Source organism: Ambystoma mexicanum, chromosome 2p (genome assembly GCF_040938575.1).
Source record: "Ambystoma mexicanum isolate Mex_15411 chromosome 2p, UKY_AmexF1_1, whole genome shotgun sequence".
NCBI lineage: Eukaryota > Metazoa > Chordata > Amphibia > Caudata > Ambystomatidae > Ambystoma > Ambystoma mexicanum.
Window position 1 is genome coordinate 315,927,939 of NC_090923.1, and position 26,792 is coordinate 315,954,730.

Sequence of the window (26,792 nt, forward strand, 5' to 3'; positions counted from 1 at the left end):
TTGCTCTGGTATGTCGGCTATTTGCAGCTATTCTTTCCGATAGCCGAGGCTACAGTAAAGCTTTGTGTTGCATATCATATCATATCAAACTCAGTCCCTAGACCTTCTCCAATCCCGAAAGTTCATTTGGTATCCTCTTGCCTCTCATCCACATCTAGCCGGATAGCGTTTGTATATTTTTTGACCTGCAAATGGCTATTTTTCTGCATTTCATTTTCCGATTACCCTCAGCTTTAGGCACAGATATCTCTTGCATCTAGGAAAATAAAAGATGGCACGTTTTTCATTTCTGAAAACCATGATCCTGCAATGCACCATGGGGGATATAACTATTTTGTTTGGGGTAGAAGGAGGCACCCCTTCACCATCAAATATTTTAAAAACCACTGCACGGAATAACCTCAAACCACAAAAGGCCTTGAATTAAAGCTTCTTGCCCAAGTTGTTTTGGACCTGATCCAGATCCGTCCAGCGGTTTGGGCTGTGTGGTCCAGCATAAAACTACCTTTTTTGTCTATGGGGAAATGAATAGGAAGTAGACCACAATTGTGTTTTTTTTAATTGTTTCATAATAACCTTTTTTTGTCCCTAATTGTCTTCAGAATTTCAGCCAAATCCGTTGCAAGGGTCAAAACTTATAAGCAATTCATTTTTTCTGTTTATTTCAGGTTTCCTATGGGAACCCGAATCACCTTAACTATAGGATGGCTACCACCACCCTATTATATATATATATATATATTTAAATATATATATATATATATATATATATATATATATAAATTCTTTCCTTTTCTTTGAGGTGGAGGTGATTCTGTAACACTTATCATTGTATTACTAAATGTAGATTCACACATTATTTGGGGATGGTTCTAAAGGTGAATAGTCCGGGAGTTACTATTAGAGATGTTTGGGTTTGTTCTTCTCCCTTGTTTTGTGGTTGCTGTTCCCTTCTTCTTTTCCATCTAAGGTAAACATTAGATTTTCCAATATGGTAATAGGGAGAGTTTTACTTAAGGGAAAGTATTTCTATATTACATCATATTATGACAGTGATTTTAATATCAGTTTTAGGTGACTGGCTGTGACATTATTTTGGTAATAACATGTATTACTCTGGTCTGAAAATATTTTACTGTCCTTTTTCCTTGTGATATGTTACCTTTTGGACACGACTGGAAATATGCAGTTTTAGACATCCCGTAATTTGTTTACTTGCTCATTTGCCATTTTGCACATATTGAAGCACTTTATTGAAACTGCTTACATGCAATTTTGCACAGCACCTGGACACTTTAAGGGCCTCATTACGAGTTTGGCAGTAACCCGCCGGTGGTTGCTGCCAAACTCATAACAGCGTTTCCACCGCCTTATATCCCGGTGCCACCAGGACATTACAAGTCCCGATGCCCCGGAATCATAGGCGGTGGAAAGTGTAAGTTCCCATTCCAGTGGAGTTTGATAGGACTCCACTGGAACAGGGGCAAGGACACACCGGTGCTAACGGTGCCTGTGCTTTTGTGTAAAAAAAGCTTGCAGGGGCTGGTGCAGACCTGCCGGGAGCAACGGCCCCTGCAGGCATACTCGTAATCTGGTGGTCCAGAAAGGGTGCCGGTACGTTGCACCCTTATTTCCAGACTGTCGAACTCGTAATGAGGCCCAAATCTGAATTTTTTACATGCAAATTTGCAATGAGCTGCTTTTATCATATCTTTGCTTGAGGAGTATTTACAAAGCTTTTAATTTCAGTAGCTTTTATGGTTTTGCTACGTACACAATGCCAAAGTAAGGGTAATGGACATGACTGCATAAATGCAGTACCAGAGATCCTATATACTGTTTTCATGCATTTTTTGCACAAACTTGAAGCACTTTATTGAATTTGTCGACATGCAATTTGCACAATACGTAGGCAACTTATATGATTTATACTAATTGGTGTCCAAAGCGTGTGCATTAGCTTACAAAATGAAGTGGCGTCAGTGAAACAGAGCATGTTTCATGGTCCTGTCGCGGGCAACACTGTGAACGAATATATTGGAGGTCATTACGAGGTTGACAGTAAGGTTTTAAAGGGGCTGGTAAAGCTGCTGGCCCCGTTAAACCCCTACCGCCGCATTACGAGGTTTGCTCGCGGGACCCGCAAAGGGCGCCTGGTAAAAACCAGGTACCCTTACGGGTCCCGCTAGCAGACCAGGGAGCTAACAATGGGCCCGTTATTAACTGGCCCGTTGTTAGCTCCATCCCCATTCCTATTGAGCCGTATGGGGGCTCGAATGGGAATGGGGATGTACTGGGTCAGGGTTCCTGGAATGAGGAATTACCGGGTCCTCCAAGGTTGGAATGGCCCGGGAATTCCTCATTTAAGGAACTCAGACCCGGTACGCGGTAAGGGGGTAACCATGCCGCAAATTGCGGCATGCTTACCTCCAAGGTCGTAATGACCCCCATTATGTTCTAGTCCGATAATAGGTTGTTTATCTTTTTTGCTTTTCCAGTACATCGCTTTGTTTTGAATCAGGAACCTGGAAGCACTAAGCTAAAATAGAATGTGTAATGCAGTGTGATTACTTCTCAAATGCACAATATGCGTCCCGCTTCTTGTGGGTTTCAGTCTTAAAGGTTGAATAGTCAATTATATGACTAGCCTGACTGGATACATGTCTATGAAATTCATAACGAGAGTACGTAAGAAAGGAAAAAGAAAAAAGATGCACTACGAACTTTATTGATGTAAACTAACGATCACCACTTTGACACATGCATGATGTTGTAAAGAGTACGCATATGCACAATTAGTGCTCCCATATTAGTTAAATTAGGCTGATAACTTGTATGTGTTAAGAAGGCGCTGTGCTTTACTTGATGTCACTACATGAACAAACAAAGGGTAGACACTAAGGAAGGACATCCCTTCTTTTCATTACCATTAAGTTGTATACAAAAAGTCAGTACCAACAAAGAAAAGAATATGTGATCAAGCCACCAGAGTGTGGTAAGACGCATCATGTGGCTTCATTTCTCCGCCTTTTAACCATCAGAAATGTGCTTCTTATTAAAGATTGTGTGATTTATTCTTTGGATGGCTGTTTCAATTATTTGGAGGAACATGAGTGAGGTCCATGGCATTGGAGTGCCTGTTTCAAAAGTATTAATTTATATAAGTTTTTTAAATGTTTATCCTATCTATGTCTAGCCCCTTTGTTAATGCCCATGGTCTATGTTCCTTATTCGATCTACCCCCCACCCCCCCGATCACCAGGCTTACTCACTAACGACTGCATACTGTATAGGCAATAGACTGTCTCTGTCATCTAATACTTTATGCCATGTAAATTACTGGCAAAGGTACCCGTTCCCCCAAATGGGTTCTGTAGACAGACCTGATGACACTCTCATCAATTGTTAAAAATCAATGATCCTGTAAGTCGCTGTTCGGATTTGCTTATCGTTTGATGCTCCCTGAAGGAAACTGCACTGAGAATGGGTATGTGTAGCTGGCTGACATACCCTGGAGCATATGTTAGGGTGCTTCTGCAATGGGTCTGCTCTCTGTGCATCTTAGGGCCTTGAAACATGTTTTCTGAGGTCCCATAGGGACGTCATGTTTTGTTCCTAATGTCGGGAACGGTCCATCGACGACCACATGGATGTTTCGACAATTTCAGGCAATTGTCTCATGTGTGAAGGTGCTGAAATCCAGGGAAAGGTGTGGGGTGTTTGAATGGCATGTAGCCAGTAATGTCTGGAAGGTCCTAACAGGTAACTATGCAAAGTTTGGTGAAACGGTATGGAATTGTATGAGGAACAACGCTTCGCCAAGCCAAAAACACACAAATGTTGACTTGTACTGAAATCCGGGGAAATGGGTGGGGTGTCCACATGTTTGTAGCCAGTAACGCCCGGAGTATCCTAACAGGTAAACATGCAAAATTTGGTGCAGATTGGTGAAACAGTGTGGAATTGTATAAGGAACAATGCTTTGCCACAAACCCAGCCACCCACAAATGTTCAGTTTTATAGATATAGACTTTTGTTTGAAATGATATAATCACTGTCTAAATACAAACATACAATAAATAAATTATAAAACGCAAAGTGCAGAACAATATAGAGGTTCAGCAAGGGGCCTATGGATTTCATTATACTGTTTCTTTCCTTTGTTCTTCCTGGGCGATAGCTCCTGCAGGTGGCTCTAACTGCTGTATGCATGCTGTGCATTTACACTGGCTTAATGAATGGTGGACACTCGGAGATCAAATGATTTGCAAACCTATGTCCTGCTCTGGTGTGGATTTCATAACCTTTCTTCTAATAAAGCATTTCCCTGATTACAAACATCATCAACAACACCAGTGTATAATCTCTTTAAATGCTCACATTTTTCAGTGCCTTTTAGGTCCTGTATGCTATATGATTTCAATGTGACTAGCACAAAATTCATCTTCATTTTATTTTTGGACTGCATATTAAGAGCGCTGCAGACTAATATGTAAATCTTGATATCCTTTACCCCATTTTGCACAGGAAGTCTTTGGAGTCCAAACATATCTGCCTGCATCGTGGAAAAGAATGTGGAAGTGAACTTTACACTATATAATTATGGAACAAAATATGTCGTCCTGCTGTATAATTGTTCGTCGACATTCCCCCTTCCCAATCGCAAATGTAAATATATTGGTGAAAGTGAAATTATTAAGGTATGTAACACGTAAACTCAGACACTCTTACTATGTGCCTGTTCTGTTTCATAAATTTGTGCACTTGAGAAAATGAGGAGACGCCCATAAGCATTTCAGATTTGCACCTGCTACCATATACCTGATTAACAAAACCTAAAACTCAAGCGCATTTTTAGATGACCGGAGTCTATCTAAAATGCCTATGAACACATCTTTGTGAATCCCGTTTGCACATGAGCATTTCAAAGATTTCCTTCGGCTTTAGGCAGTGGTCGAAGTGTACAAAAAGAAGTAGTGCAACTATGTTCCCTACTGGCCTGCACGATTCCCATAGACCCCGTCGCCACGCCCCCTCCCATGCACAATAAAAAAACCAAAACACATGTTCTTGCTGTTTAAGGGGAGGCCCAGTGCAGTGCACTGTAAGTGCAAGTTTTAACTTTTTCCTCCACTTTTATTTTAAAACGAAACCATTCCGGTATGTTTTCTTTTTAAAATTAAAAGTATAGGAACGGTAAAACTTAATTAAAAGAAGTAGAGGAGCACCTCTCCCGACCGCTCCCGCCCACTTGGACCACTGGCTTTAGGCGTTGTATATCAATAGAAGATGCTCGCCATCTTCTCATTTCCTCCTATGCAAAATGATATCACTCAGTGCTCTCATTTGTACCCAGTAATAGCGTATTTTGCGACTAAATTTGAGTTCATAACATTATCAGCACTTCACAAGTTAAATCATTTAATTTATTTATTTATTGGGCATTTATACGGTGCACTGTACAACAAAAAAAAAATCTCTAGGAGCCTCAACGTAACAAGGGGGAGGAAGGACAGGCTAAATTAAACAGTAGGGGTTTTACTAGGCCTTGTGACATTTGGGTCGCGCAAGGGCAGGAAGAAGGGCTAAGGGGTTGGTGGGGGGTAAATGCAAAAGAATAGATGCAAGGGCTGGGGATGGAATTCGTTTTGACTGGATACATAGAGTAAACCTTTTAATGTGTGTGTTCTTTTTGTTTTAAATTACATTTCAGAATAACGACTCAAGAGCATCTGTGCTGTTGCCAATCACGACTGAACGTGCACATACTAGAGTTTCGGTAAGTTTATTTTCTTTACTTAACTCATTTAAAAAGATGAATGGGTGGACGACCGGATGGATGACCACATGGATGGACGCCTTTATGTGGCACTCCTTAAGCACCTACACTGGAAAAGAGGCAAGTGATGCCAAACTGGCGCAGGGAAAACTCAATTAATACTCAACTTAGCTATTTAAATACGAAGAACATATAGAAGACGCCATGTATTAATACTCAGAGGCCTTGATTGTGAATTTTGCAGTATGTCGTAACAATTTGGCAACAGATTATCTTTAACACAGTTTCCTCATATTTCTTAATAAGGGTGTGGGGTAAAATATGCAGTAATTCAATGTACGGCATATAGTAAGCAAATATTACATTTCTGACAGTACTGAGGTATATTTTAGATATCACAGTGAGTGTTTAGCTATGATTTTACTAACACAATCAATAGAGCCATCTAACTAGTGCAATTTCTATCTATGCCTTCCAATTCCAGCCCTTCGATCAAGCCTTCACTTGCTCTGTGTGATTCTGTTTCCTCCTTTTTCCATTCCAAGATTATTGCCATATGATATGTGAATATATCAAAGTCAGACTGGATGCTTCAGAAAAAAACGAATCCTTCCCTGACCCTCCCACTCCTACTGCTTCTTCAGTCTCTTTTCCTGTGGTCTCTGAACAGATTGCTCTGAAAGCCATTCAGGGTCTCAAGCCAGCATCCCCTGCTGAGGCCATCCCCCCTGATATTATTACTGAAATCACAACAGCCATTAAAGCATCCTTTCAAGAGGGGTTGATACCTGGCTTCCTGAAACACGCTCAGGTGCTTCCGCTCCTGATGAAGCCCTGTTTGGACCCTGCTCTCCTGGCGAATTTTCATCTTATCTCCCTTCTCCCATCTATGATGAAAATACTGGAGGCATTGGTCTCTTTTTCAATCCGGATTCCGTCCTGGGAGAGGCACCGAATCAGTTCTTAATTCTGTATTCGATGACCTCACCCAGCTTGTAGATCAGGGGGGGGTGGGATCCTTGCTTTTACTTGACCTCTCGGCCACGTTCGACACGGTTGATCATTCTATACTTATATCCCGTCTGTGGACGCAGGCCTGGGGGGGCCAGGTACTGAGCTGGTTTGCAGATTTTCTGACCGATCGGTCTCAATCAGTCACTCTGCCCAGTACTGTTCGAAATCAGTTGCACTGTTCTGTGGAGTTCCACAAGGGTCGGCTCTATCACCAATTCTTTTTAATATTTATATCCATCCGCTGCTCCTTCTCATTCTATCTCACGGTTTTCGATATTATCCCTACGCAGATGACATGCAGATTGTGGTACGTCTGGATCTCTTTCAGTCTGACACTGCGGCCCGCCTTAGGAACTGTCTTGAAGATTTAGGTGCGTGGATGGCTACCAACTCTCTCAAGCTTAATGGTAGTAAAACAGAAGTCCTGGTGGTAGGGACAAACACCCCCCTTAACTACTGGACTCTGGACTTCTGGCCCACGTCTCTCGGCCCCTTCCCACTCCCTTCTCTCACAGTGAGAAATGTGGGAGTTAAGGTCTCATCTTCTTTGATGATGACTGAGCAAGTGGGTGCTATCTGCAAAGCCAGCCATTTCAAATTGCAGACTTTGAGAAAGGTTCTTCCTTTCATCCAGGGCCATTTTCATGCCCAAGTGGTTGGGGTATTGGTTCTTAGTGCAGTGGATTATTGTAACTCGCTGTACCTCGGCCAACCATGCTATCTGCTCAATCGGATCCAAATGATCCAAAATGCTGCTGCTCGTGCAATATTGCGCCCACCAGCACGCTCGCATATGCCCCCCCTCCTGCGACAGTTACACTGGCTCCCCATTGAACAACAGATTCTATTTAAATATATGTGCCTTGTTCATCGGGCCTTCTATAAGGCTGGAGCTGAATATTTGCAGGAGAAGTTTATCCACTATGTGCCTAATCGCCCTCTATGCTCCCAGACTGCGCTACTCCTTCTGGTTCCTCGCGTCAAATGCACTCGAACTGGAGGCCGTGCCTTCTCGGTGGCCTCAGCCAAAGCATGGAACCAACTCCCTTGGGCTCTCCGTGCTACTGCTAATCATCTGGCCTTCAGACGTGCTCTGAAGACTCTTCTCTTCTAGTGCTCTAAGAATCTTTTCTCTCACCTGCTACCCCTAGCACCAAGATGCCATTGGTGTACGCTGCGCTTTACAAATTTACATAACATAATATAACTGTGGGGTAATAGACAGACGATGTCAGACGTCCATATTTCGAGTGGGTTTAGTTATTTTTCAAGCAAGTAAAGAAGTTGTGTTTGCTGGTATGGCCATGCTCTTTGTTTTACATCATTGGAAAATGCATTGAAAGATGGGCTTTTGGGTCACTCTCAGGAGTGTGACCTGAAAGAAGGGCAATGACAGTTGAAGAAAGTAGCCCAGACTCTTTGGCTCTTCGGTTGTGATGGTGACCCCAGGGATTTTGTGAAATTTGAGCCTGTAGGCAGAACCCATAAGGCATATCTCCAGATCGCTCTGAAGTTTAGCGTGGCGGGCCTCAAGTCCTAGCTGTGACAGGAGAGTACTTCATGGGGGGAGAGTGTTAGGTGTATCTCCAGAAGGCTGCCAGAGTTGGTATGCTCAGCATAGATATTCTGAGAACATAAACAAGCACATGATCCTAAAATGGTTGGTTCTTGATGTGGGAGACATTGCAGGTCTCCATACATGGGGGTTGTGTAGTTCTGGCACCTCAAGCTAAATATAAGCTGGTTGGTTCCATTTTACCATTGTTGGAGTTTAAAATTGATTTTTTTCAAGAGGATATTACCACAGTGAGGACTAGTTCAATTTTGCGAGAGAATGAGCCCCTATAACTATGAGTAGGTCTAAGTTGTGGAACACCTTCTGAAAAACAATATGAAATTTTGGTGTGAAGAAAAGGTCTCTGACAACAAACAATGCCAAGAGGTGTGCTTTCAGCTGTGGCACGGAGGATGAATCCACTAAGTCAAGCCAGGTGCATGATCGTGATGAAGTTCCATTGGAATCGTGAGCAAGATCTCTTTTTTTCTGTTTACTGTTGCAGTTCCAATCCATCTAGTGTTGAACTTGTCTTAGGCCATTTTCCATTCAGTGAGAATCTCAAGAACCTTCATCAAGCTTGAGGTGTATCTCTCTGCGATAGGCATTTATGTGGTATCTTATAGTATGGAATTCCATGATACTGTGAGGATATGCGTAGATTGAAGAGGACTATCAAAAGAACTGGTGCTAGAGGTTCTTGCCAGATAACAGTGGTTCTAGAATGTGGATAACAGCTTGAGTTGGTGTGTGTGTGATTTGTGAAGAACAGATGTAGATAACTTGAGACCATCCAACTGATGTCTGCTGAAGTCATTAATGGCCACATTTCAATTTGTAGTCCATAGTGTCATAAACCGATGATAATTTGTGTGCAATGTGCCCAGCAATGTCACCCAGCGGCAAGAATTTGCTTTCATCTTGGAAAAAGAATACCTTTTCCCTCAAATGTAATATTCACTTCCCTGCCATGATCTGAACGCTCACAGGAAATATCTTTCCAGATGATCAAACTCCAGGTGGGAGGAGATTCACACGATTACCACAGTTCCAGTGCATTTGCAAAGCACAAAAGGCCAAAACATGGGTGGTAATTTGCCAATGTACTAAGGTCTGCTGGGTTTTCAGGGTTGTTTAGACAACATAGGTTACAGTGGGAAATCAGAGGTAAGAAAGGTTCTCATGATTTATGTGAATGGGCAGGACGCTGCATGCCTCAAGTTGTTGATCCGTGGATTGCACATTTCAATACGTCGGGGAGACTTTTTGAAAGACGGCAGGATCCTCCTCATGTCAACCTCTGAAAAAGGCCAAACTTCCAGGCTGGCTACTGACAGCGCAACTCTGAAGCGTAAATGGAAACAATTATATCATACCACATATGGTGAATGCATCACACTAAATGATCTTTACCTTCTTGCAAACTTCCTTGGTGGTGATGGGTGTGTGCAAGCCTAGTGGCCAACAATTTGTAAGAATAGCTTGATGGAGTTTTCAGCCATACAAGCCTTGAAGTGGGTCTTTTTTGCCCTGGTGTAGGCCAACGTAAACCCTGTGAATGTGTACCTCAATTGGGGCATTTTCTGCGGAGTGCAACCTTCCCATCTTAGTAGACAAGGTATTTTGGCAGATTAATAGACTTTATGTAGGCAAATGGGAAAGGAGTTGCAGGTGTTAAAGGTGACCACTTTACTGACGTTGATAGACCTTCCTATTAAGATATCAGTTGGGGTCTCCGTCATATGGTCTTTTGTATCCAGGATCGCTTTTGTGAAAGCAACTAGGTGAATCTTATTCCATTAAGTTCCACATTCGTATGGATAGAGGCATGCATTTTGTGCTCATTTGTCTATCAATGATGCATATGAGGATAACATTGCAGGAGCATTACAAAGACTAGCCTTTGGTCTGCTGCCTAAATACCATAGCGAAAAAGAGGTTGAGACTGATTTCCCAAAAATCTAGATGAAGCCCAATTAGACCATATCTTCTGTGATTGCTCGGTTGTAAATGTTATTGTAAATTTGTGAATATGCCCCAACTCTGTATCCATGTAAATATGTGCTGTGTATTCTTGCATTTGTGAATATGCTTGTAAATATATTCCGTAACTGATTGGGCCTCATTACGAGTAGCGCAGTAAAAACGGGGTCATTACCGGCATGGCGGATCGAGCGGGTCCGTGCTCGTATGACGCCGGTAATAGCGGGTGATTACGAGTGCGCAAGCATGCGCGAACCCCCATGCCGGTAATGGCCATACCGGCATGCCGCAAAAGGCCCTCCATCCCCCCGATAGCACCATCACGGGACCCGCCGATACCGGCACCGCCTAGGAGTAACCCCTAAATACCGACCCGGTAATACCAAAATGCTAATACCGGGCTCGTAAAACCGGACCCGTAAATAACTTCATCGCGTTGGAATGGGAAATGGGCCGACGGCCATCTTTAAAAACACAATCCATTGCAATCCTCCCAAACCACCTGTTGATTCCTGTTGAGCTCTGTGGCAATACTCTGAGGATGTCCAAGGCTACCCGGAAGACCACCCCCCAGCTGCAGAAACAGCATTTCTCTGACACTGAATTGAATATGTTAGCGGACACTCTTGCTGCACATGCAGCCCTCATTAAATCCCATGATATGAAGCGTGAGGACCAGCAGAAGAAAAAGGACATCTGGCAGGAGGTAGCCCGCAAGGTGTCGGCTGTGGGGACCACCCCACGTACTGTCAGGGACTGCCGGAAGAGGTGGGACGACCTCCGCTTGAGGGTCCGCAACATCATGGCAAGCAACAGGAGGGCGGCCATGGCCACAGGTCGGGGTCCCCACCGTCCTGCAAAAATGATGCCCTGGGAGGAGACCGCAAGCGGCTTCGTAGATCCAGAGTGCATCGAGGGATTCGGGGAGATGGAGATGGGTGCAGCATCATCCCCAGAACGAGGTGAGTGACCCTGCAGATCCCTGTAGGGGAAACCATGAAGTAGCACAAGTGATGTGGAAGAGAGTCTAGGTAAGACAATCCATGTCCCAACAGCCACATTAACATATCCAAGTCCAGATTGCGGGCCAAACCCTGCATGCTGAGTGCCAATCCCATAACCAACACACGGCCAACACACCTGGACCGTGCCCATGTAACACATCAAACAAACCCCAAATCAATGGCATGCCATCTGCCATGCAGTGAATGCCATAATGCCCCCTCAGAACACCCTGTGTGACACACCTGTAAGACATGAATGCATGATTGAATGAATATAGAACAGCACAATTGTATGCTTCTGGCATGTAACACCATCACTGATGCCCTGCATCTCTTCTACCCCCAAGGCACCGAAGAGGAAGATGCCAGGCAAGACAACACTGCAAGGGCATCCACGTCCCACCCCAAGAAAAGGGCTACCACCACCACCACCTCCGTGGCAGCCAAGCAGGCCACACCCACAGCCAGTGTGCCTGACTGGGCCGTCAAACAGCCAACAACACCTGCTGCCACCTGCGGACACACTACAGACCCAGCAGCCCACACCCACACCAGTTGAAGGGGAGTCCCTACATGCATCAGCCACCACTGAGGAAGACTTGGATGGCAATGTGGACCAGGAGGGAGTCACAGAAGTGACATGTCCACCCGGCCCAAGCCCCGTGTCCACCCCCCCACCCCATATCGAGCCCTCACCCACCTACAGCAGTGCTGATCCCTGCCTCCATGACTCGGACATGAGCACCATCGAGGAGGACAGCACCCAAAACGCAGGCCCTGTGAGTGCACCACCCACCACTCCAGCTCCCACCAACACCATCGAGTCACGACTGTCGAGGGTGGAGGCCCGACAGGAGGCCATCTTGGATCTCCTGCGGCAGTACATTGTTGATGGAGAGGACACCAGGCGGGGAATCGCCACTGCCATTGAGGGGACCACAGCGGCCATTGCAGCAAACACAGGCGCTGTGAATGCGTCGGCTGTGCTGATGCGGGACTGCCTGGGGGCAGTAACACAAGTCCTTACTTCAATCCTGCTCCACATGCAGCAGCCACGCCTTGGAGCAGGCATGGACCCTGCCACCGACTCATCATCAGCCACCACACCTGCTTCCTCAGTCCCCACCAACCCTGTGCGCCAGACCCAAAGGAGTGCACGGCACTCCGAAATGCTGCCCCCGGACAGCAAAAAGTCCCGCAAGTAGTGTGGGCGGACAATGGGAGTGGAACACATGGTTGGGGGTGAAGGGGAGCATTTTGTGGAGTTTATTGGAGGTTTTGGAGTTTGTTGGGTGGGTATGGGAGTTCACTGTGGGTTCTTGGAGTTTGTTGGGTGGGTATGGGAGTTCATTGCGGGTTCTTGGAGTTTGTTGGGTGGGTTTGGGAGTTAACTGGGGGTTGGAGGGGAGTGGTCACATTTTTGCTGTTTGAACTAATACACCCATTGTGTGAAAAAAACATTCAATGGCTGGACATTGTTCATTTTGTGTATATCCATTTAATGTGTGATGGTGTTCAGTGGCCAACTCCCAACAATCCCTGTGTGCATGTCCATATGGACCCAGTGTGTCACTGACACATGTCTATCATAATCCCTGTGGTTCAGAAGTATTCGTGAATCAGTGCTTGGCGTACTGCATGGCCATCCCGTGCATCACGTACTGGCAGGGGGGCTACTTCACCTCCGTCTCCATCCTCATCAACCTCACCCGGTGCATGCATGTCAATGTCAGGTGGCAGTGGTACATTTCTCCGGACGCACATGTTGTGCAGCATGACACAGGCCATGGTGATCTTTGCCACCTTCTCAGGCCTATAAAGGAGTGCCCCACCAGACCTGCTTAGGCAGCAGAAACGTGCCTTCAACAGGCCAAAGATCTGCTCAATCACAACACGGGTGCGGGTGTGAACACGATTGTACTCCTCTTCATGGCTGTTCTGCGGGTTCTGCACAGGGGTAAGTAGCCACGGCCTCAAGGGATATCCTCCATCACCTGCAAGCGAATACAAATAGGTGTCTGTCACTCTGAGCTGCCACCTTCACAGGAGGCACAGTCATGGCCGCAGCTATTTGGTGTGGACATGCACATGTCCCTGTACGTATGCCAGAATGTTAACTAGATGCATACTATACTGCTATGAGGTGTGGTCATCTGGATGTCGTTCAATAGATGATGCAGGGTGAAATAATGCATGCTGAGGCGGATGTACTGTGGATGTACAACAATGTTTAGCCTCCCATTTATGCTGTGTATTATACACTGTGCATGGTGGGAGAATGGAACAAAAGGCTCCCACCAATCCCCTCTCGCCCCTGGCCTAGAGGATCACGGCCAAGGCACCCGCCAAGAGAGGAGTTTGCCCATCTACCAGACGACCAAATACCCTGGTACAGGAACATACGGATGTGCCCACCCACCCGCCTGCCCAGCAGCCTGCCCTGCCCATGCCGACACCTGCGGCATGGATGAACTCGACTAAACCAACACATCGTTAGAGATGCCATGACGACCTAGCCAACGGTCAGCACACCTGTGCAAACATGCACACTGGACACTCCCACACCAATCCACACGAAGAACATACTCAGTGCTATGATGTAGGTGACGGACACACCCACGGACGTGCATCTTTATTATTTTTCACATAGGCTTTTCAAAATACAGAAACGCAAGACGCACAATGAACTCATCTAAAAAGCTTGCTCACGCTTCTCCTAAACCCAGGCGCCATAATGAGAAATATGACGAAGACACGATACTGGGGATAAAGCAATATGATACCATAACCTAAAGCGCCTGTGTATCAAACGGCTCCACCTATACACCAGACCCAAGTAGGCCACAAGCAAGAGCTTCCATGAACATTAAATGAACAAGAGTTCGGTTGCTGACCCTGCAGAATGAGCCCGCCGAAAGCAGACAGCCAAGGGCACAATGTTGCAAACTCGCATGCCGCAAGCCAACGCCAAGGTCACACCTGCAAATTAAACCAGGCACACAGTGGAAAAAACAATATTAATTGTGCAGAATTCTGCCTCAACCACGGTCCCACCTCACGTGACCAAGCCGAACCTGACAGGGTGCCAAGCCCAGGAGGAGGGAGGCGCCTGGATCCCTCGTTTCAAGACACAGGCAGATACAATTAAGCGACCCAATGAACATCTGCGGCGGTGGGAGTAGTCGGCCTTCCAGCACATGAATAAATCCTCACATTGTCTGCACATACCCCTAGTGAAACATTGTTGCAAATGACAGGTGCACCGCGAGCTGGGAACAGCAATGGTCCCAGACTGGGAGGCTCGCGAGTGGACCAATCAGAACATGGGGCTCTTATCACTGACGCCATTAACATTGACCAATCCTCAGGGGTCTTCATGTAACAATTTTCATGTATCAAATTGAAGGGACAACCCAAGCATACCACCTGACTAACCCTTAACCACTAAAAATACTCTCTATACGTATGCTATACTAACCCTACCACTCGAGCAACTAATCCAGAGTGGCGATAGGTTTTTTGCTAACGTTCCAAGGTGACGCAAGTAGCGCGTCATACTAAGGTAAAAAGGGCCTGCGAGCCCCACGATTAGGTGTGTCAGGACGGACGCGTACGATCCTTGACCATCCCTGCCGTTTTGTCTAATAAACAGCAGAACCACCTTGCTTCTTGCTTGTGTCTCATACTCTGTTGGTTTTGGGATATACGGGAGGAGTTGGGGCCTCCCTGCCCGGAGGTCCGCGGACGGCCCAGCCGACCCCGGGAGAATTTCCCCCCGACAGTTGCAATCCTGTTCAGTCATGCATTGCTTGACATAACCATGGTGGCGTGGTTGTGCCTCTTACTTGTTGTCATCGATATGCATAATTGGTAAAATGTTTGCCAGTGATGTGTAATTTTGGGTTTAGGAGATTCAGGTCAGGAGTGTCTAGCTCTGCATGCATTCTCCAATCACCGTCAATTGCCAACCAGGTGGAGTATGCAGCCCCCTCCTTTCCCACCCAGGTGCAGTATGCATCCCCCCTTTCCAACCCAGGTGGAGTATGCAACCCCCCCTTTCCCACCGAGGTGGAGTATGCATCCCTACACATCAGTAGCCCATTGCACTGCCATGACCCACTCAGGCAACTCACCAAGCAGCCAGGCATGTGGTCCAGCATGTCGCTCCATGTGACGGGGTAGCGTGGAGTTACGCAGCACCATGGCTTCATGTGTTGATCCGGGAAATCGGGCGCAGCATTGTGTGATGATCTTGCCGGAGTCACATGCCATTTGCACATTGATGGAATGGTATTGCTTACGATTGCGGTACACCACCTCTATGTCATGGGGGACTACCAATTCCACATGGGTGCAGTCCAGGGCACCAACACAATTGGGCATGCATGCCAGTGCATGGAAAGCTACTTTAGTGTCGGCTATCTCCTGGGCAGTCCGTGGTAGGGATATGTGGATGCTTGCGTGCTTCAGGAGGGCATCCAGCACTTGGTTCAGCATTCGTGAAAATAATGGTTGTGAAATGCCATGCAGCTGCACCACTGTCTGTTGATAGGTGCCTGTGGCCAGGAAGTGGAGCACAGACACCACCTTTAGTTGTGGGGGGAGGGCATTGCGTATTTCTATGAGGATGGCAATGTCGTTGTGTGTCATGTCCACTATGGTGGTGATGGTGTTCCGGTCCAACTGGTACAGGGTGTGGATCTGCTCAGGGGTTAGGTTGAATGGCCTGGGTCTGATGCAAGGGATTGGTGGCTGCCTAGGAGGCACTGCTGGCTGCGCTGGTGGTAATTGCTGGCCCTGTCTCGTCCTCCTTCTCCTCCTGTGTCTCCTCTATGCTGCCTGTTGTTGCTGCTGTATTTGTTGTTGTAGTTGGTGTTGTTGCTGTAGTTGTAGCAGTATAGGCATGTCCTCCAGCACCATGATTGCAACAGCTAGTGGTAGCATTTTGGTGTCGGAAGGGGTGTGGTGTGTGGGTGTACTCATTTTCTAGTGGCCCAGGCTCCATTGACTCCACCTGTGGTGATTGTGTGCACCTGTGGCAGTTGGCTTGATTGCTGATTGCTGTTTGCAGGTGGTCCACGATGCTTGTATGTATGGCCGGCATCGTGCAGCCCCTGAATACCGCCTTCGGGATGCCGGTATTTGCATGTCCGCGTGGGTTGTGATGTCCTCCTATTACCGGCATGCCGGTATTTGCTCCCCGAAGGGGTGTGTCCGCCCATGTCGGTATGAGGGGGCACGGTACGGGCGGTGCCGGTATTGGCGGGTTGTCGGGTCGGAAAGCCCCGGACCCGTTAACGATTCTTTTAACAGCAGCACAGTACTGTGAGTTGCGGTCTGTGGGCCTCATTACGACCCTGGCGGAACTGGTTAACGGGCTCCGCTCAAGGCATCGTTACTGGATCCCGCAAGGGGAAGAGGGAGTTAACAACGGGCCGCTCGTAATCGGCACGGTGTTAGCTCTATCCCCCATTCCCATTCAGCCCTATGGGGTCTGACATTGGAATGGGGAAGGTCCGGCCCGGGTTCCAGGAGGGAGGAATTACGGGGCCCTCCGAACTCAGAATGGCCTGGTAATTCCCCATTCTGGGATCCGGACCCGGACCCGATTTCAGTGCCAATAGCGGCATGGCTAGTGAAGCCCAGTGCTCCAGATAAGATTTTGAGGTCGGAGTATTTTACTCCCTATTATTAAACTTTGAGAGTAAATGTGATTTCAAGGGAGTAAGAATGAGTTTTCTCCTTCACAAGAGAGTAAAGCACATGTGTCATCCTGCCGACGTGTGCAAAGCGTTATCTGTATGGTCATCATTATCATGTGGTCCACATCATGACAGAAAAGATTTCTCTCACAACTAACAGATAAAGCACAGTGTGCAGAAGCACAAGCATCCTGTCGAATGGAAGAGACTGTCGGAAGCGGCTGCTAGCCGTTCTCAACGTTGGTCGGAAATAGTGCAGCTTGACACATCCCTTGGTGATTTCCTCTAGTGATTTTCTCAGCATTGTGTGTCTGGAGCAAAACTGTGACGCATTGAGAGAAGTTGAGGTGTTGCGGAGTGCGTGTAAGGTGCCCAAGAGCCTATTGGATTGAGAACTGTGTGAGGGGCACTGCCTCATTTATCATATATCATTTAATACATGTGCACTGGCAAGAGCTAAATAAGGGGCGAAAAGCGGGTAGAAAAAAACTGGTGGAGAAAAGCTCACAGATCGTCCCCTATTTTTACCTCACCCCTCCTGTGTATTGTCTGGTTTAGATGACAACTGGGTGGTGCTGTTTTGCGTTGCCTTCAGACAGCTTGTAGACCGCTCTAGAAGGGGGCAGGAGCAGGTTTTTCATTTGTTGCAGTGGACAAAAGTAACTGCACTGTCCTTTACACACTTGCAGAGTACACGTAGAGGGCTGGTTGGGCTACAATATATGATGTTGAGGAGAGCAGTTGCCTCCTGAGACTGCTGTGTGCCTGGCTGTGAGGAGGGACACAGCTGTTTGTAATTGTGCCGGGAAGGCATGTTTACCTGTACTACAAAGATCCGCAGCGCAGCGAGCGAGCGAGAGCAGTTGTCTGCAGCTAGTAGAAGTAAGTAGAAGTGAACAGATGGGGCTAAACAGGGCTGGCCGGGTTTTTAAACACAGTCTAAACCCAGTGAGTAAAACATGCATAACTTCGTAACTTGTAAACGGCACTGTATTGCCCAATAGTGGGAACTTGAGCTGTAGTTCATTTTACAAATTGAAAAGAAACACAAAACGGTGGCATGCCGCATGCCGCCCACACTGAGGAGTACAATAATACCCCTGGAGAGGGAAACGGTGTCAATGGATGAAACTAATCAGGGGATTTGTGCTCCTTTACCAAAAAAACCATAATACCCTGACTGGAGTGATTTGGGGATAGAGAATGTCATTCCCAGGAGGATAGCTCAGCGGCAACGTGCTTGCATTGAAAACAAGACGACACGGAGCAACACAGGTTCGAATCCCGGGTCTGCACTTTGAAACCTCTAGGTATTAAGCCATTATAAATAACCTATCATATCATTCAAGAGACAAACTCACTTATTTTCGTCTTGGGAATGCAGGATCCCTAACGCCCATTCCGGTGGAAAAGCTGAAGCAGGGGAAAAACAATCAACCCAAAAATTACTGCGTTTTTTCACAAATCAAGTTCACTGGAAGGCAGTGGTGTAGCGAGGCACCCCGCAGCCCTCCCAATATGGGGAGCCTCGCTTTCATATATCCGGGCGGGGTGGGCTCTTCGGACCTCAAAAATAAATAGTCTCTTTAATATAGAAGAAATTATTTCCTATACAGTCGTGTATAATGGAAATCATTTCTTTATGAAGGCAGAACGACTTCAAAAAGAAACTATTTCTTTTTGAAGTCATAGGCCGCCCCCACCCGTGACATGAAGGCTTCCAGGTTAGAGGCATCCATGTGAAGGGGTAGGGAACCCTATGACGTCAAAATAAATGTGTTTATTAGTATTTTTTAATCAGTGTTTTCCAGTTTACAAGAAACTTTTTACACTTAAAAAGAGAAAAGAAAGTACAAAACAATACAAAACAACACATCAGCAGCAACATTGCCCATTAATACAAACCCCAAAGGGTCAGATGACATTTTTCCAACACTACTGTTTCCTAATCATACCACATTTTCCACCATCCTTCCTCACCTTGCTGCACAATCAGTTTCAATTTTGCAAAAATGAATTCCAATAATTTACACAACGGTAGAATCAATGATTGATTATTCGTCATCATTAGTCTATCACATACCAGGTCTGCAACGACCGAATCCGTAGAGTGCACAAAAGAACCCAATAGTCCAGTCTTATCCCCAGAAATGCAGGACATTTTAGCACTGGATGAAATACAGATTCCGTTTCAGTGTTTCCACAGGCTCTACAGTCACACAGAGCTCTTGGAAGTTCCAATTTAGGACCAATAACTTTCAAAGTGGGCAATGCATTTAATTGAAGTTTCAGATACAATGTCCATTATTTCTGTGAAGGGAATTTAAGGATATATAGTCTTAGAGTTACTCTCGGTATATAGTATGTTTGTCTCTAAAAAACTTCAGTCTCTCCAAGTCCAAGACATCAGTACTCTTGTCCCATTGTCTCATCTTATTCTTACTAACATAATCAGAGTCTGACATTGCTATTAGCGTTAAATCTTGAAACAAAGTGCACAGCTGTTGTATTTTTTTCAAATATGGGCATTCCTCAAACTGTGTTAGACCCTCACTCAGGTAAAACCACAAATTAGGCTCTTACGCCATTAACAGCTTACTGAACAACATCAGACTGCGTTTCATGCATTGTGCCCACCATGATGTGAGGTCCAACTCCAGCCGTATGGCACTAATAGGTGTGGACTTTGGCAGTCCGAAACTGCCTTCCAGATCTTGCCTTCCAAAGAGTCCAGAAACTTTAGATTTTAAAAAACAATCAATTCACAATCATATAGAAACATTGCTGAAATTTTGAGTTTGTACAGTTCAATCAATGGTACAAGAGAGAACATACGCATTTTCCTCTTTGCTACTTTCTTTAGAGAAATACAGGACACCATTTTCTCCTTCATTTTGCCTTTTCGTTTTTTGACTAAGCCTTTAGTGCAGATCAGTAAACCAAGGTAACTTATAGTAGTTACCACGGTAACAGGTTGATTGTTTAGTCTACAAGGAAAAGGTCCAGTCTTTGCTTTTTTCATGAAGGACATAATGAACGATTTTGTGGGATTTATCTTTAGTTGATTTTCGTATGGATAAATGTCCACGCCCTCCAGGGTATGTTGTAACCCTGCCAGAGTGTAGTCTATCAACACAAAATCATCAGATCTTTCCATGTTGGAGCTAGACTCTTCCACCCTTGGCTTTTCTCGTAAATGTCTGCCATGTAAAGATTAAACAGTGTGGGCGCCGAAGTACAGCCCTGTCTCACTCCCTGGGTCACATTAATCACAGTTGACAATTCCCCTGATTGTTCAATCTTACTTTAACTTTCGTACCCGTGTACAATAACTGTATCATCTCCATAAGGCCACTATCTAGCTTCCACTTTCTTAGTTTTTGCCAAAGTCTATTTATATCGATATTATCAAAGGTTGCCTCTAAGTCGATAGCAGCAATGTAAAGTGATTTGCCACATAGTCCACCTATATATGAGCTACATGCACCTAAGGCAAGCACACTCATAATAGTCCCAACCCCATTTCCAAAGCCTGTTTGCAGAAGGCTAAGGATCCTATTAGACTCCGCCCAAGCAGTCAGCTCCCACAAGATTAGCTTAACAAAAACCCTTTCAGACAAATCTATCAGGGCAGTTGGGTGATAATTGGATGGTGAGGCTCTATCACCTCGCTTGAAAAATCGGTGCAATGACAGCACACTGCCAGGATTTAGAGAAGACACTAGTCTTAGCAAAATGTGTGAAGAGTCTAAGTAGAATGTCAGACAACAGTCCCAGATCATTTTTTATAGACACAGTTGGAGACCCTGTCTGGGCCACATGCTCTCTGTGGGATGTTTTTACCCATGCATCCGAGCCCTACCTCAAAAACTGTGCAGTACTGGCATTAAAAACATCATGATGGCCAGAGCTTCCCAGAAAATGCCCAGGGAAAGGCATGAAGAATAGGCTGCCACCCATTTTTGCCGATGTTATGGGCACAGAAGGACACTGCCAAAACCACCATTGGACTACCCACACCGTAGTCTGAAACCATTGGGAATGGCAATGGTGATTGCCAAAAGCAACCTAGAATTGTGGGGAATTCATTTTCTTAAATCCCAAAAATGGGTGCATTACCAGTACTCACCACTATCAGAAAGCCGGCGTTTTAAAACCACCAGACTTTGTGTAAAACTGAATAAATGAACCCAAAGCATGCCAAAGAAAGACTTACTGAGAGGTGGATACAATGTAAAGTTATATTCTGAAGTGACTTGAAGGTTTATAACAAGACTGGCTGAGCTGTGGATTTCAGCAGTTTAAGTAAATTTGGACTGAAAGACACTAAAAATCTAAATGTTTAAAAGAAATGAGTGACCTACTTTTGAGTGTCACATAGGTTGCAATTGTTTAAATGTCATAGTTTTAAACTTAGAATCAGCATTTTAGCTGCATATGTAAAAAATGGTTAGTTTATTTGAATGCAGAAAACTGGGTAACTAAAAGTGACATTAGCTGGGGCCTGGCTTAAGGAACTGAATTCTGCCCACCAGCTACCCCCGACAGGAGTTGAGACTTCCACAACAGCTGTGTTCCCAGGCCTACCTGCCTTTTGCTGTTCCCACCCAAAAGGGATATGACACTTCTCTGATTGAATTACCAAGGGACTGCTAGAGACTAAACATAGGACCCAGGCAGAGGGTTTATTGAAGTGGCCATAAATGGCTTCCTCTTGAACAATGGGCCTTCCAGGGCCCAGGCAGATGGTTTATTGCAGGGGTAATAAAAATGGCTTCCTCTTGGCAGAAACTGGGAGGGGGAGAAACTGGAGACAGAAACTGAGCTTGAAGAAAGTGGAAAGACTGGTTTCTGTACCATGTGACCTGAAAAGACACACCCCTGTAGCCAGAATATGGTCTTAGAAAAAGATGAATAACTCATAGTACGGACTTGTCATAATTATTTAAATGATACCATAATTCTTGTGATTTTTCTGCCCACATTTTAAGAGGTTTTTAGAACCGGTGGCATGATCTGGGGGCAAGCTAGCAGTTAAGAGGGTATTACTTAAAATGTATGCATGCTAAAAATCTGACACTTCATCAAGTAATGTCCATACTCCTTGCGCACATGTGTATAAATTTGGGGTAATGTCCGATATTACGAAACCAGTTAAAAAGTGCAAATGTTGCCATTTCTGAATGCAAGCTCCCAGGAAGAGCAGATTTGGACAGGGTATACCTCCTGTGATATGTGATGGGTGCATGTAATTTTAAACAAATGTGTACCTGTGCAAATATGTCTTTTGGGTCAAAATATAGATTGTGTGTAATTTGACAGGGGTGGGTTCTCTGTATCATAAACAGACCTCATCATGATGACACTTCATTTCATTCCCCCAATCAAGGGGAAGAGGATGAAGTGGCCAATGACAAGTGGAGAGGGGTAGAGCCTAGTGATGCTGCACACACACCCATTTTCAAAACACATAAAAGCAGACAGTCAGGACAGATAGGAACCTTCAAATCCATTTGCTGCGGGACGCTCTGCCGGGAAAATCCATACTTTACCTCCCTCAACCTTCAGAGAGCCAACATAGAGACTTCAATCTATCCACCTTCAGAGACCAAGACTTTACTTCAGAATTTGTAGCAGAGAGGTCAACTACAGGCTAAATCCCTCTTTAGCAGGCCTCAAATCATTGCCACTATTCACAGCCAGGCGAGTTGTTTGAATTCTTTGCAAGAACCCTTGCCATTTGCCAGAGAGCAGTGTTGTATCCAGAGAGAGACCAGCTGAACCGGAGACCGCTGTATCCGGACCCACAGACCTGATCAGAACCAGAGACCCAGACCAAACCAGCAGAGTAGAGCTGACCCAGACGCTGTGCGCAGAGACCGTCCGTGGCGAGTGAAGAAAACCTGACCAGATCCGTGGCGAGGCCCATTTATTTCAAAAATATATTGTGAGTACCTAGCAGAACTGTGTAGAACCAATCTCTTAGTTAAAATAATATAATTCAATCTATTTTAATCTAAGTAGAACTGCCTCCTAACTGTCACCGGTCATTTTCTAGTTGCTAGCTGTCACTTGTCTTTTTGAACTTCAAAATTTCAAATCTGAAAAACGACCTTTACCATATCGCTCATATCTCCGTGACCATTTGTCTTAGAGACTTGCAGTAACTTTCCTCTGAAAGCTGGGAATTTTGGCTTTTCAACGAACCTAGAACCTAGAACCGCATTCCTGCGCAAATTTTACCGCGATTTGAAAATTCCTTCACGTGTGAAAACAGCAGCTTCTTGCTAGAACTGTTAGAAAGTCGTTTGCAACCTGCCAATCATTCCTAGAACATTGCTAAAGTAAGCCTGAACTAATTTAAACCAAGTAATCCTCAACCTGAACCTCTAGAGGGAATTAAAGGCATTTTAGCATATTTTTCACTTCATTGCCAGCACATATAAAAGCAGTTTGGGCCTGTGTTTCAAACTTCTGTAGTCTAAGCTTGCTGGGGTGAACTGAATTACATTTGATTGCATTTCTGAGAACTGTGTGCTTTCCTTCCATTTCCTTGCATTGCATAAAAGGGGGGAGGGGATTGCCAGAGAAAAGTGATTACATTGTTTTGTTGAAATCATATTGAGTATTTTCTGTATTGCTACCACCTTATTCTTCTGTTCCTATTCACAAGTGTGCTAGTGCCAGACTATCCATTATTGATTACTGCTTAGATTCAGTGTGATATTCAATTATTAATTTATTATAAAGCGTGATATATATATATATTGTTTAAATTATCAAATAAACCTTTACACTTGCAAAACAGAACTACTTCTTGGCTCAGTGGGGTCAGGGGGATTCCAAGAGAGGGGTGTTATATAGGGGTAGTCATCCAGAACGCATGAACTGGACATAAAGATATATCAATAAGGGTTTCCATTCAGTATCCCAGACTAGGCATTGACTTAGCTGTAGTGTTGAATTGAATCCTCTTACATCTCGACATCTCTAGATCTCCTGTAGCCATTTCTATGTCTATTTGATCAAATTGGGGTTCCCACCCAGACCTCCTTTCATGGCTTTCTTCCAAAAGACTGACATTTCCAGATTTCGTATTACATTTTTTGTTCATGTACTCCACCCAGGCCCTTTCTGACACACAACAACTTTGTAGGCTGGTCTAAGGATCACCTATCCCAGTCAGAATTCTCAAAATAGCATGGGTATCTTTCATAGTAATCTTCTTAAACAGTACCTGATTCTTCTGAATATGCTTTTCAATTTTATGAAATTTTGAGCATCTACAATAAGACTGTCTTACTGGCTTTATTCGACTTTTACTGTCTGCCCTGCTTAAATTCGGATAAGGCCCCGTCAAAGCTTTGATACCTTTGTGCAGTTCTTTTTTCCTCTCATTCATCAGATTGTCAAATAATTGTATATGCCTATCAGGAATGAGTCCCCCCACCAATTTATCTTGCCCAGACCCAGTAGGTCCCAGTTTGCGCAATACCTGATGAAAGACATAGGGGACAGTGCAAATATTTTTAGTCGCATTTGGTAGGGAGACCCACCATGTTCTCAGATTCTTATTTTGTTCAGATTCTTAATTGGTGGAAGCCTGTTATTCTGTCCCTGTACAATAAGATTTCTGAGTCTGCCACACTCATCCACTCTCAGGAGGCCAACGTCCAGGACCATATGTAACATTGCACAGTCAATTCGACGAGTCCCAATTATTTCAAACATGCAAATATTAATTGACTCCACGTTCCCCACAAATAGATAATCAATAGTAGAAGCCCCCATCGGGGACTGCCAAGTAGGAACGTTCTTCCATTTTTCATTGAAGAGTACTTTTGTCTGTAGAAGGCCCCATCTGGCAAACAACAAAGAACAAGTTTTACCATAGGAGCTTCTCTTGGACCCGTCATTTGTTATAGGTACTAAGGCGATTCCTCAAATAATACAGCGTTTGCTACTGTACAACTACATTCACAATTAAAATAACCCCCACAACCACTGGACATCTTGGATGTAATTGGTGCCATTTCATCAGTATTTCATTGATCTCTATAATGAGAGAATCTAGCTTGGCACATATCGGATTAAAGTAGATATTCAAAATTTGTATGTGCATAGAGGGATCATTAATGGACTCAACATCCTCTGTTGCCATGGCTGCATCAGATATACACTGCCAATTCTGTACGGCACAATTCTGAGCTGCCCTTATCACCGCTTTGTTTGCTAGTTTCACATGTAACATAAAGCCATCAAATACTGGACAAGTAATCAGCCATGTCTCTTGCAACAAGACAAAGTAATATTTATTAAGCGTGTACTTTTTGCAGAAAAGAGTTATATCCTCGTGAGTTCCAACTGAGGACCGCCACCTTAGAAACTTGGCCTTGAGATTGGATTTCCATGGCGGGAATTTGTAAGCCTTTCCCGACCAAAGTATTATTTTCTCTGTTGGAATGCCTGCGATAGTTGTTTTCGTAGTGACAGGTTACTTCTAAGTTCCTTCGTTGCTCCAATCGCCACTTGTTATTTGCAGGCTTCATGTAGTAACTCTCAACGCCATTCACCAAATATCCTCTTGCTCTTGAAACACTAGATTTAACACAAGTTTTGAATGAAAATGAACAGCGCATTTCCCCATGCAAAGGTTGTCAAATAGATGCACAAATCTCAGGTTCCCAACTCTGGAACTGTGGATAGAAAGCTCAAAATCCTAGATCTATTTAACTGAAACCCACGTTCATCATCACGGATGGATTAAGGCAAATTCTGACATATGGAAACCTTAAATAAGGATTCATCCTCACCCCAGTCCTTTTCAAGTTATTTGTGTCAAACCTAAAAGTAGACATGGCTAAAGCCATGGCATTTCCACCAAGAATAAAAGGTCACCAAATTCAGTGGCTATTTTATGCAGCGATTTGGTGGTATTCGACCAAACCCCAATCGGACTGTAGAGGTCCCTGAAAGCTCATGAAAGTTACACTGAGCGTAACCATCCAAAAGTAAATATTAAAAATTCAAACATTATGGTGATTGCGGTCAAGTAATATAGAAAGAAAAATGAAATGTTCTCCTGAGTCCTTTCAAATTCAGAAATGACTAGAGTTGAGATTTAGGTTACAAGTTAAATAAGCCCTGAGGCGAAAGGGCGAGGTGATTCCTGTTTGGCTGTGGCGAGTGGACCTGCAGTTGAGAAGAAGGAGACAGAGAAGGCGAAGCCTCCCTGCTATCCACCATATTACCTGTTCACCCCCTCAAGGTGCGTGTGCCTTTAAGATTTGTCAGGTGACTGACTACTTAAGGCCGCCTTGGACGCCCTTGTGGCGTAAGCCCTGAGGCGAACGGGCGAGGTGATTCCTGTTTGGCTGTGGCGAGTGGCCGTGGCAAGGGAAGCTTTTCTTCAAAACTACAAACTCTTACAGTGCCTGACATGATTGCCGGCATTTCAACCCTTCTATCACCACGGACTCAAGCGCAAATCAAGCGTTGTGCCAGGAACGAAGATGCTATGGCACAAAGATCGAGACAATCTCAGGCTAGTCGATACTACTCCTGCGCCTCGGATCAAGAAGAAAGATCTATTCAGGTATTTGATTTAAATGCCCATATTACTACTGCTGGTGGCGCAAATCACACTACTGATCCCGAAACTGCTACTGAGATAAAAGTCTTTGATGAGACAAACATTGATGCATCATGCACAGATAACAATAACATTGTACTTACACCACGGATTGATGCTGTGC

At 44.9% G+C, this 26,792-nt stretch overlaps 1 protein-coding gene across 3 annotated transcripts in view; it reads left to right on the forward strand.

Moving 5' to 3' along the window:
- IL17RB (interleukin 17 receptor B) overlaps positions 1 to 26,792 on the forward strand; it is an 833,505-nt gene that overhangs the window by 559,306 nt on the left and 247,407 nt on the right. For all 3 annotated transcript variants that reach the window (XM_069643631.1, XM_069643630.1, XM_069643633.1), the window contains exons 7-8: positions 4,528 to 4,700; positions 5,714 to 5,779. In XM_069643631.1, coding sequence (XP_069499732.1) covers positions 4,528 to 4,700; positions 5,714 to 5,779 — 239 coding nt within the window. The remainder of the gene's footprint in view (positions 1 to 4,527; positions 4,701 to 5,713; positions 5,780 to 26,792) is intronic.